The 13,122-nt window shown below is 34.4% G+C and overlaps 1 protein-coding gene across 8 annotated transcripts in view; it reads left to right on the forward strand.

Moving 5' to 3' along the window:
- FAM172A (family with sequence similarity 172 member A) overlaps window positions 1-13,122 on the forward strand; it is a 379,631-nt gene that overhangs the window by 197,688 nt on the left and 168,821 nt on the right. For all 8 annotated transcript variants that reach the window (XM_030567394.1, XM_030567396.1, XM_030567402.1 and 5 more), the window contains one exon: window positions 8,348-8,566. In XM_030567394.1, coding sequence (XP_030423254.1) covers window positions 8,348-8,566 — 219 coding nt within the window. The remainder of the gene's footprint in view (window positions 1-8,347; window positions 8,567-13,122) is intronic.

The raw sequence follows: 13,122 nt of genomic DNA on the forward strand, positions 1-13,122 counted from the left end.
TTCATTATGATAGAAGAGCTTTAGATTGTACTCATAAACAAAGCTTACCAATAAAGGTAAGTTACCTTTCAAGGTCTGGGTATCCGCAAGATTTGACTGAAAACATTGTGCATGAAATGCTTTCCCTTTAAACTACCAAACAAAAAACAATCTTAGACCTTCTAAAATTGATGCTTAATCTTATTCTGTAATGGTTTAATGCAGATAAAAGGTGAACCAGGAGGACCTGCTAACTCAGATTGCCCTTCTACAAGCGCAATATGTTATAAACCCAGACTTACCTCTAAGCCCACCAAAAAGATTTGTTGATCAGTTCACAAAACAGCTGCCTTTAGAAAAGGTTTAACACTATTACAGTAGAGGCAGAAAAGAGGTATATCCTACTGGGATAAATCTAATTATAGCTTCTTGTGCTCCACCACTGTTTTTCAAAAAACGGAATATTAAAACTGTAATAGCTATATATATGTATATATAGCTTGTGTAATAGTATGAATGCAGCAGGAAGTCAGAAAGACATGCTCTGATATTCTGGTGAAGGAGGCAAAATATTTGATAAACTGAATTTGGACATGAGAACTCAGATTGTAAAGTGATGTGCACCTTCGAAATACCTTAGGTAGTTAGGAAAGATCCAGGAACTCTTGCATTTTAATCTCAGCTCTGCTACTACTTTCTGTGTAACTTTCAGAAAGTCACTTAATCTCCCTGGTTTAGTTTCCCTGTCTGTAAAATAGATCTAATAATACTCAATACTCATCTGTATCTTGTGTGGATTATTTACTTACTGTTCTGTTTGTTATATATTGCTTTGAAAATGTAAAGTGCTAAGTACTATATATCCTTTCCATTAAAATCTTGATGGAGGTAGTTCTCTCCTGGTAAATTCACAGCTGCACAGAGGTCTTACACAAGATCTTGCACTCCACTTTATGGAAAGGAGAAAGGGAAATAGTTGCATGGAGGAGGGCATAAGGCCTGTGAAATATGGGCTCCCCGCACAGAGGGAACACACACCGGATCCAAATAAGATGGCATGGAGAGGGCTGTAGGGGCCTGGCCAAGGGAGTAAGTACATGAATTCAGAGAACTGCAGGGGGAAGCAAGTATTATTCCAGCCTGAAATAGTGAGTGTGGAAGGTTTGTATTGCAGCATTACAACCTATCTCAGCATTGTTGGGCTGAATTCTGTCCCATTCAGCTTCCATAGAGTACAAATTTCACAATTAGGGCATGCTGATGTAACTGAGGACAGTTTTGTAAAAAGCAGTGTTTGATCAAGGAAATAATTGTTTTAGATTAATTCACATTGAATTAAGCATGTGTTGTGGAAATTTCTCACGTGTTTTACTTTCCATTGGAAATTAATTGTATACTCTAAAATATGATAAAATCAGGCAGTGATTGAAAAGGCACTGAAACTCCAAATTAGGAATAGTGCATACAGTAGATCTCCATGAAGTTTGTGGGCATTCAGAAGACTAAAATGCTAAAAATAAAATAAAAATAGAAAAGGCCTTGGTATGTCCAATTTTGGGTTCTGGAGTGCACATCATACAAAAGTTAATGGTTACAATGCTTACAAATAGAGGCATTTGAGTCACTGATTATGGATAGAAGCAACCTACAAAATATTGCTTCTAGAGTTACCTACCTTATAAGTCACGTGTGTTCTGAGAATGAGAGGTGTAAAACTTCTCAAAAGTATACTCAAAATACAATAAGTATCTGGTTTTTAATCTTGACATTGTGATATTATTGATTTGTTTCATGTAGTTGCATTAACAGCAGGTTAGCAAACAAAACAAAACGTGTTAACTGAACAATGTATACTTACTAACATAAAGGTAGTGTACGGTAAAATAAGATGAATACAATTCTTGATGCAAGTAGATATGGACCAAATGCAATGAAGAATTAGAAGGCTGTAGTCAGAAAAAGAAATTTAAGGTTTATTATTTTATAGCTCTTATATCCATTAAAAGTTAGTAACACAGCAGGTGATTATGGGCAAGTGTAAACTGAATGTTTTGAAATAAATAGCAGTTGGGTGACCTGGGATGACAGGGCTGTAGACAAGGGTATGTGTTTGTCAATATAGCCTACATGTTTTACAGATTCCTCAGGGAACAGGGGAAGATACAATTTCACCTTTTCTGTGCCAAAACATTTTAATTATATCTTCTTCCAAGTACAGTGGTTCAGTAACCAAGGAGCTGACATTGATGCATGTGTTGATAAAGCTGCAAACATTCAAAATGAGATTAACAAAGATTTTGAGGAAAGGGTGACAGCTAATTTTGCACAGTATTCTGCATCTAATTCAGGTCAGTGTAATGATAGGATATTTTATAACTGTTGTGTCATCCAAAGGGACTTTTATGATGTTTTGTTTTTGTATTTGTGTGTATGAAAAGTAAAGTTCTAACACATCTTTCAAACAAGTTATAACTTTTTATTGAACATTAATTGGTTGTATCCATAAGCATTTTGAAAGAAGAAACTAGCATTTAGAATTAATTTTATACATGAATCAACCTTCAGATAATCGTGTACTTTTGTCTAATTCACCTGGAAAATACTAACTTCAACATGTGTAACAGAGCCGAACCAAATATTACAGAACCAAGCAATATTGCTTAATACATGCAAGAAGATCAATCAGAGAAATTAATATTAAGTGTTTTAAAATAATCAAACTGTAGTTTCTTTATATTGTGTGAGACCTTTTGAGAACATCTCAGTGTATTTCTGTTCTATTCTCTTTATTTGAAGACAGCTGACATTCTTCTTTCACTTTTCTTTTTGTTTGTGAAATTTTCTTTTTTTTATCCACTCACTTCTCCATCTGCTTTCACTTTTGTTTGCTTGGGCCGTCTCTCATCCCAACTTGATAATGAGGAATGTGGTGTGACCCTGACCTCTATCAGCCCATTCATGACCTTCTGACTCCCCCACATAACCTTTGACCTTCTCTTTGACAGCTTGATTAATTACCCTGTGTTATGATTTATGAGTAAGTGCTATGTAAAAATAATAGACAACAGGTGGTCCTCTAAAAACTTTTTGTGGCATGTTTTCTTTTCCTGCCTAACTTGATGAGGTATTTTAAGTTGGGAACTTACTGGGACAATGTATATTTGGCAGTAACACAGGATTTTTAGACACTTGGACACAGCACTGGAATCCAGGGAGCTAAGAGTTGAGGTGTAGCTGGAATGAAAATATTACAAAGTGTTAGCAGGGTGCAGTTGCCAAAATGCACATTGGGTGGAAACACAAAACGGAGTCAACTGACATTTCAGGCGTTTCGGTCTCAGGTCACGTCTTGAGAAAATTACTCAAATAATGGAGGGGGCATTTTTCAAGCTGAGCTGCATCTCCAACAGCTATGTTTACTTTAACGCTTCACTAGTGACTTCTGATTGGTTGTCATGACCTCATCCCACTGTTGCACCTAAGATGTTGTAACAATGACATATATGTACCCTTCTCATGAAAAAGATGAGAAATAAACAGAACATACATCTTTCAAAAAGATGAATGAACATTGCGATGTCCATTTTAACCATGGGCAGATTTAGTTTACAGACCTAAGCACTTTGAGTTGCATTTCCCTTGAGGATTAGCTCTGATCTTGTTGCAAACAGTCTAAATAGAATTCTGAACTTGAAAAATCAGATTGATAAAGCTTAGGAAAATGATCTCTTATAGATCCTTTCTTACAGGCCGAAAAGATAGTTACGTAGGTCAAGGGATTCCGCTCTAGCCCCTGACCTCTCTGGTCACGTATGGCATTCCATTTTGGTGGATTAATATGCAGGGCTGAATGCTTTCAACTCATTATTCATTTAGCCAGCCACTAGAGATTTGAAAAGATTCAGAATGTATCTCAAATATTTTAGATTGCCTTTGACCTTACTATTGCTGACTAACAGGGTAAATTAACTTGGATATAGCTTCAGTTTCAAACATCTCGTGTAAAGTTCCAATAAAGGACAAAAGTATCATCCCATTTCATAGTGCTGTATTTTAGTGACTAGTGCACTTCTGTACCTATATCTCTTTCATTGCCAAGCTTTCTTATTTATGATTTTTGTGCTTTCTAACACCTGTCTGCTTTCCTATTAGCAATCGTCTGTTGGATAAATGATAAGTGAGCTATTATATATTTGTAACTCTGTTTATAGACTCAAAACAAGAGCTTGCATGCAGTGCTCTTTTACAATTCTTAAACCTTAGGGAGCAGTTAGTTGTATGGACTATGATTTCTTAACTTACCTTTCTGAAGCAATAGTATTTGGGGAAATACCTATTAATATGCTGGAAATTTAAACCTACCTACTTTACTCTGATAGAGAAACTGCAATTACATCCATTGAACTAAAGGATGAAGTTTACTTTTATCAATATCTGTCTTGATTATCACATCTAGTCACAGATGTACTATGTAAACAAACTTGGAGTTAATTAACTACAGCACATATATTTCTTCTCTCAGAGATATGGTAGTACATTAGGATTGGTTTGTAACAATCAGTTGAAGAACTGTGGGTATTATTGTGTTTTGAGACAGAAAAAAATTAGACCGCTCTAATTGCAAATGCTTAAAATGTAGCAGTTTACGAAGTACAACTTTGTAGTGTAAAATTACTTTTCAGCAGCAGAGCAGTTTCTCCATTTGTACACAGCAGATATATAGAAAAAAGCTACTTTGACATTATACACATGAATGACATGTCTAACTTTTTACAAATGATCACAGCCTTAAGAAATTCTTCTAGAAACATGTATTTATTTAATGAAAGACTTCATCATGTCCAGTATTTTAATAACACTGCATATGCATCTAGGCTGAAAGCGAGATTAGTGTTTGCCTCTCTATCGATATTACAGTAAATGCGGGTTACGCTTCTGAACAGGCTTTTTATAGAATATTATTTTAAATCGTAGTTGTCCATCTTTGTTAAACAGACATATTAATGATTTGTGATAAACTCTACCATGTATTATTAGTAGTTGATAAAGAATATTTTCAGTTTTTTAAACTACACAAACTTTTGTTTGTTCAGTTCTGCATTGACGTCAGCATGTGTAACCCCATGGATATTTACAAGTCAGTGGAGCATTTAGCTCTTTGTCTCTACTTATAATTTTCTGGTTGCACATTTTTGTTTTACATTTTAATAAGTGCATATATTTATGAAGTTTAATACTGCACATGTGTACTACTTATTATATAATTTTTCCAGATGTTGATGGATCCTAAGAAACACATTGTTTTCATAGGTCAGCAGCATGAGGGAGGACTTTTACCTAGAGATGAGTATTCATTTTTGATGAAATAGGTTAGTACGATGTAGTACAGCCCGATAGAGGTTAAATTCTGGTGCAGTTATAGGTGCTACATTGTATATCTATATTGTTTCATATGAGTGAGTATAGCAGGGGTTGGCAATCTTTCAGAAGTGGTGTGCCGAGTCTTCATTTATTTACTCTAATTTAAGGTTTCGCGTGCCGGTAATACATTTTTAACGTTTTTAGAAGGTCTCTTTCTATAAATCTATAATATATAACTAAACAGTTGTTGTATGTAAAGTATATAAGGTTTTAAAAATGTTTAAGAACCTTCATTTAAAATTAAATTAAAATGCAGAGTCCCCCGGACCGGTGGTCAGGACCCAGGTGTGTGAGTGCCACTGAAAATCAGCTCGCGTGCTGCCTTCAGCACACGTGCCATAGGTTGCCTACCCCTGGAGTATAGTATGTTAGCTCAAATTCTCTTGTTGATGCCATTGTTTATGTCTTATAATTACTTCAACCCGAGTTGTGAAAGAAAAATCGAAAATGCCGAATGAAAACATAACTTCTGATAAACAAAACAATATTAAAATAGAATCTTTATAACAGTAAGTTTTAAAATGGCAGAGTTTCTTGTTTGGCAGATTATGCTAAGACTTAATTATTGTAGTGTTGCTCTAAGGAAAAGGCTGTTTGAAAAAGTTTTAAAAAAAATTAAAAATGTAAAGGGAGACATGTTATGCTGTTTAAAATCTAATTGATAAAAATCCTTTAATTGATTTATGTAATAGTGAATTTAAAAATTGAATCATTTTTCATCTGTTGATGTCTCTGTGAAAAATTGACATTGTGTCCTCATAAAATTGGACAAATGACTCATGTAATTTTCAGTTACATAATCAATAACTTAGACAAATTCTGCGTCTTTGAAGATTTATGTGTCTGTTTTGTGGCCAGACTTCAGAGAATGTAGAGTTTCAAATTTCAGTAACACTTATAAAAACTACAATGAATACATGAATTTTGCATTTAGCTTTGTACAGAAAGCAAAAAAGTATCAATACACAGAATGTCTGCACTCAAAAATGAACATATGAAGAAGATGGACAACAAACTAAAGCATTCTACACTGCAGGCTACAATCACCGAAGTACTTCATGTAGTTTGTTTTGAAAACTTCATCATTTCTTCCTACCATTTAGCATAGCACAAAGTGTACTTTCATATAACTCTCCTCATTCACTAATATTTTTACATAGATTTACTAAAGCACTACTCTGTTTTGTGATGGGTTTATTTTAGATTTATAAACTTAAATTAATTTTTAAACATTGAAGAACATTTAATAATAGTACAGTATTCTCTCTTCCTAGTTATAATAATAATAATGTTGTTGTAATTTATTTATTATTATAATATCCAGTTATGGGGTAGCTGCATTTCAGCGCTTCATGGTGGTTTGGTTTTTGCTGATTTTTCTGCAGGTTTTTGTTATTTTTTTTTAGTTCAATTCACTCAGAAGAGAGGGCAGGGAAGAAACATGACAGGAGACCACTTACTCATGGTACAGAATCTAGTGAGGAGGCAATTTTCTCTTTGGCCTATGGTGACCTTTTTTGACTATGTTCCTTACACCAGAGACAGTGTACTGAATGCCTCTATTTCACCCTGTTTAGCAGAGTGCAGCAGTGTCCTTTAACTTAGTTTTGGTGGGAGGAGAAGTTATAGCAGAAATTTGAGAAGGGCGTGAAAAGTTGTACAGGCACAAGGAAGAGGGGTAGGAACTTCCTTCAAATGTGATTTTAATAACTAGTCGAGTGTGTCCAACTGTAGAAAATCACCAAGTGACAATCTGTCTACCTGACAGTGATCACAATACGTTACAAGATTTTTGAATAGCTGTACAGATTAGAATAAAGCAAGACCAAATAAAGTATCTTTTGTTGGTATAGATTTGGTTTACTTTGGTCAGCTAGGTATGTGGACTTGTTTGATCTTCTCACTTGGCCTGAATGTAAAATTAAAGTTTAACTAAAAAGACAGAAATAATGTTGTTTTGATAGCTACTTAATATAAAATATGTATTATTATTATAAAGTTGTTCTTTATTAAAGAGTGTTTTATTTTTTAATTGGAGCCCATTTTGTTAACTGTTTGTCCTTCTTCTCTTCCCTCGCCACTTTTAAAATGCTTTATTCACAGAAATGTTACTAAATTTCATTGATTGTCAGTATTTTAAACCTATTTTCAAATTAAATAAAAACAAATAGCTGTTTCATTGAGAATTTATTTCTCTTACATAAATTTGTGTATTCTTCTACAGTTCCGTTTCTTAAGGCACAAAAATATAGCACAGATGTTTAAAATCATCATCTCCTACACAGCATAGTTTTTCTCTGGATTTGCAGAATACAATACATAACTTCATTCCAAAGACATTTTAGCGCAGTTTTAAAATGGTACTTAAAAGTCATTCTACCCTAACAGAGTTGACTTGTAAGCAGTATTGCTGAATCAGTGTTGATATTGATTCATGGTTACTGTCGCTATCAGTTTGTGCATCATATGCTGGTGGTCAGCTAGACAAAAGGTTGTTGCTATTTTAAGCTGTGCTGAATTGTTTCCAGAGATATTATTTGAAAGATATCCATTCTATTGTAAAAGTGTTATTAGCTAGACATAAACTTTGTTAGTCATTATGTAGTGTTCTTATAATAATGTTTTTGTTTTCAGTTCCAGTAGCTTTCTGATAAAATCATATAAAATAACATGTAGTTATGAATAACACCAATACATTTTGAACATTGTTTTTAAAAGGTGAAATGGGCAGATCACGTGAATATAGATGTAGATGTATATATTTCCCCTTAGTTACAGAAATAAAACCCTACAGGTTTCTTAAAATATTACTATAAAATAGTATACTTTTGTCCAATATGAAATCACTTTCATATATTTTTATTAAGAACCGTAAAATAAATTGAAAACAATTTCCAGATTTAAATCTTTCTGTTAATATTCTTTTATTTTGTCTTTCCCGAAACAGGAAGGCTATGGAGTAATAGTACTGAATCCCAATGAGAACTATATTGAAGTGGAAAAGACAAAAGCCCAAGTACAGCTGTCCTCTGATAGCTCAGATGAACCTGCAGAAAAGAGAGAAAGAAAAGATAAAATCCAAAAAGAAACAAAGAAGCGACGTGACTTCTATGAAAAGTATCGGAACCCGCAGAAAGAAAAAGAAACTGTGCAGTTGTATATTAGAGTAAGTTTGTTTTAGTTTAATTTGCCCTTACTAAATACTAAATATGTGCTGAAGTATTTTATATTTAGTATGCATATTTACATTAAAAATGACTGTGGTTTTTAAAAAGAATATATATAGACACACTACTAATTTATGTCTTAAAGAGTTCATTTAAAGTGAGTGACTCTTGTATTGCTATTTTTTTGTCACGTATCGAATGGGAAGTTTTGGAAGATCTGCAAATACTGCTTTCTGTTTTCAAAGAGGAACTTCAAATAAACCCCAAAGGAACATATTATGTGTTACAAACACATTATGTGTTACAGACACTGATTTAAAGAAGACTTCATAAATGTTTTGTAAGTAGATGTATACATAAGAAACACCTAATACAGCTTAGGTAACATATTAGCTATACAACATGTCGTGCGTGTATTTACAGCATTCTGTTGTTATCTTATATACTTGAAGGCAGTAGTTATAGCCTAATAATTTTTAATATATAACCTGCTGAATTAATAATGTATTGTGCAAAATACTGGTGTTCATCTTGTGTGGTAGCAGTTTTACCCTCTAATGTATTGTTTTCATATGAGCAGCCATCCATTGTATTTCCGCTAAGCTTCTGAAGGCAGATAAAGGGAGAGAGTTATTAATATCTTAATACATGTTTAAGCTAGAATAGTTCAAGAATGGTGTAATGAGGAAACTCTGTCCCTTGCTCTTTTCTTACTCAGTGAACCTTTGCACTTTGTAATGCTAGCAGCATGGAATCGTTATAACAGTGCTACCAAAGGATTTCTAATTCTGCAGGGGGCACAAACAATATTATTTGCACTTTGACACATTGTCCTTCATATACATACTATGCATTATACATTCTAGACAGAGTCATGCAATTTTCAAGGCCCTTATTATGAAAGTTAGCATTTTTATTCAACAGTAAAACATGTCAGAAATGCCACAGTACAGTTAAAACAGTAAGAATTTGCATGCCATTCTGATGTGAAATAGAGAAATAGCCAACAAAATGGGTTTTAGAATAATTTTAATTTTCAACATGTTCTTATTAATTGTGCTTTAGTTATAACAGTGATTTTTAGCTTGTTAAAAAATTTATACACTTGGCTTGTGAGAAGCATTAACAAACAAAAAATATATACCTTTTCAGGAAATAAACTATTTTTCTGAGTGTAGAAACAATAAGAACCTTTTCAGATGTACGTAGAAAGTGACCAGAAGGGCACTGCTTTTTATGAACTGTGCCAATCTGCCAACCAGCCAATCCCAGCCTTTGAGAGAGGCAGCCTTATTCACAAAGAGGCAGCATACGCTGTTTGGGCCAGTTATCAAGCCTTACCCCAGCAATCGAGTGCTAGTATTAGGACTAAAATTAGTTTTTAATGCAGTGATCCTTTCACATTTCTTTCCTGTCTATGGTATCTTTCTACTTGTGGCTATTTTGCCTGATAGAACACACATAGTGGTTTCATGAAGCCCTAAGAACATGTAAAATGTAAGTTTTTGCACTGTTCTCTTTATCCGGTGAAGACTTATTTCAAAATTGAGTACTGAAATTCCCTTTTTTTAAGCATGGAAAGTAACAGCGCAAGTCTTCATGTGCAGTGTACATTGTAGGCCCAGTTCTGTGCCTCTGAATTCACTGGGAGCAGGATAGACCAAAAGTATGCAAATGTCACCTGATGCTGTTGGCTCTGAAATCTGAAAGGTTACTTCACATTTTCATCAATAGGCACCAATGCAGAGACTTGTGAAATGAGGTAAAAGCACCTCTGGATTGTTACATGCCTAGACAAACAATTTCAATTCACTTGCCTATCAGTCTTGAAAAAAACTGAACAATCATTAGCAATAAAGAGCACCGTTTATTCTATGCGATTTGGGGACCTCTAAAATACTATAGAGTGATGACGTACTTGTACAGCACATATCAAAACATTTTTTAGAAACCGTAATTAAGCCTTATATCACCTGTATAAGGCAGATAAGCGTTGTTATATCTATTTTGCCATTGGGTAAACTGTCACGGAGAGAGGCAAATTATCACAGAGAGAGGGGAGATCAAGATTAGTAAAGAAATAGGATTTTCTTACACTAGTCATGGTAAATAAGTTTACTGAAGTACAAACAGGTGTAAAAAGAAAAGAGACATCTGTTATTGAAGGAAAATTTGTTTATGCCAAATGCATTGGCAAAATTGATGAAGAACTGTTAATTAGTGGGAATAGACAACCTCAGTTATGATCTCTGGGTCGCTTAGATCAGTGATTTTCAATCTTTTTTCATTTGTGGACCCCTAAAAAATTTTGAGTGGAGGTGTGTACCCCTTTTGAAATTTTAAACACAGTCTGTGGATGCACTGTGGCGCACAGGTTGAAAACTACTATTCTCTGGTAACAACAGCCTTTCATGGACCTCTTAGGGTACATCTATACTACCCGCCAGATCGGCGGGTAGTGTTAGATGTATCAGGGATCGATTTATCGCATCTCATCTGGACGCGATAAATCGATCCGCAAATCCGACACCCGTACTCCACCTCGGCAGGAGGAGTAAGTGGAGTCGACGGGGGAGCCGTGGAAGTCAACTCACCGCTGTGAGGACGGCCAGGTAAATCGAACTAAGATACTTCGACTTCAACTTCGCTATTTGCATAGCTGAAGTTGTGTATCTTAGTTCGAACTCCCCCGCTAGTGTAGCCCAGGCCTTAGACATTGTTTGTGGACCCCATGGGGTCTGCGGACCACAGGTTGAAAACCACTGGCTTAGACCTACAGTGGCCTGATGAATAAGTGTTGGTTGAACAAATTAAAGCTGTCTGAGTGATGATTTAACTTGCATAACCAGTATTTCTAAGATTTGGAAAAAAAATTACTTTATTATTTGACCTAGTTTCTTTCCCCACATCTTTTTAAAATGAACATTTCCCTCAAGTATTTTCTAATTTTTATTTCAAATAATGCAAATATGCAAGATACACGGTATAAAAAAGCAGAGACCTAAACATTTAAGATTATCACAAAGTATAAAATATTTTACTTACCAGATGAATACAGATAGCATGACTAACCAGCAGATTGTGTACTGCATTAAGAGTAGAGCATGAGAGATCAAAGTACTTATTGTTTCATGCTGTAAGTTTCCTTAACTATGAAATAATGTACTTGCTGGCATACATTATAACTTGTTAAGGGGATTGATTTGGTCTGGGCAACAAACATCATGTCAGACATTATGGCAGGAAAATCTGCTTAATATGTTTTGTAATAAGACAGAATTTTTTGTTCTTGAAAACATCTGCCAACTGAATTCTAGAGTGAAGACAGAAAATGTCATCAATTTAGTAATAATTCTGTAAATTTAGTTTCTTTTTCAGCAACACAAACCAACGCAAAAACTCCGATGATCATCGACTATAAAACTTTGTAAAATGATGAAACAGACATTTTACTTTCATATAATGTGTTAATTAATGCATAGTGAATTTTAATATTCTTACTGATCAGATTTTAACAAGCATATTGCCAACAGATCATTTTTTAAAAGCATCTGTTTTTTAATGTGTTGGATTGAAAATTGAGTCAAATAGCTAAATATGTACATACATACTTTAAAAAAACATATTTCCACCCCGTGTATAGACTTAGTATTTTTCTTAGACCACCAGAGGCTGCTGCTGTACATATTGGCTAATGCTTCCCCCAGAAACTTTGTACTCCAGCTTTTGTTAATTGCTGAGCTAAACTCAGAATGTGTTGGCCCCTAGCACAGCCTTTATGTATGCAAATGGAATATAGGCTTAAGTGTGACATTATCTTTTCCTCCATCTCCCACTCCCTGCAGATTTCTACACTGAAAGTGTCTGTCTGTTCTGTGTTGAAAGATGGTCATAAATGTAAATCAGTAGTCGGCCCATGCTAAATATCATACCCGACATAAGTACATATGCAGCCATGGATCATAAAACATTATTATAGGATACATGGTGCACATATATACCTTTCACAATGGTATTACAATTTGTAGTAGTATTCTGTATTAATGATCCATCAATTAAATGATGCTTTGATGTAGCTTATTCTTTATTCATTATTGAGTATTTTTCTCCTTTTCTTAAAGAGTTTAAACTGACAAATATTTCATAATCAGTCAAACTATATTACCAAAGGAAGTAATATATGTGTTTAGTAAATTTAAGCAAACTGATTTAATCTATGGGCTTGAACAAATAAAATAATATATACCAATATTTAGAATAAAAGTGGTAAAAAGACATCAACTTTATTAAAATAAAGTAAACATTTCAATCACTACAAATGAATGCCAGCAGGCAGGAAACCCTTGTAGCTAATTAGGAAAGGGCATGCTATTGCTGCTCATTGTTCTGTAAGAATGGCATCACACCTAACCAGCCAGACATGCTTAACTGCTTTCCTAGATTGGGGTCTGAATCCATCTGCCTTCCATCCTTTACCAGGTATAAGAAGCAAGAAAGACCATTCACTTATGTGGACTGAAATGCTGTCTGCCAGGATGATAAGCCAAAAACCTGG

Source organism: Gopherus evgoodei, chromosome 6, assembly GCF_007399415.2.
Source record: "Gopherus evgoodei ecotype Sinaloan lineage chromosome 6, rGopEvg1_v1.p, whole genome shotgun sequence".
NCBI lineage: Eukaryota > Metazoa > Chordata > Testudines > Testudinidae > Gopherus > Gopherus evgoodei.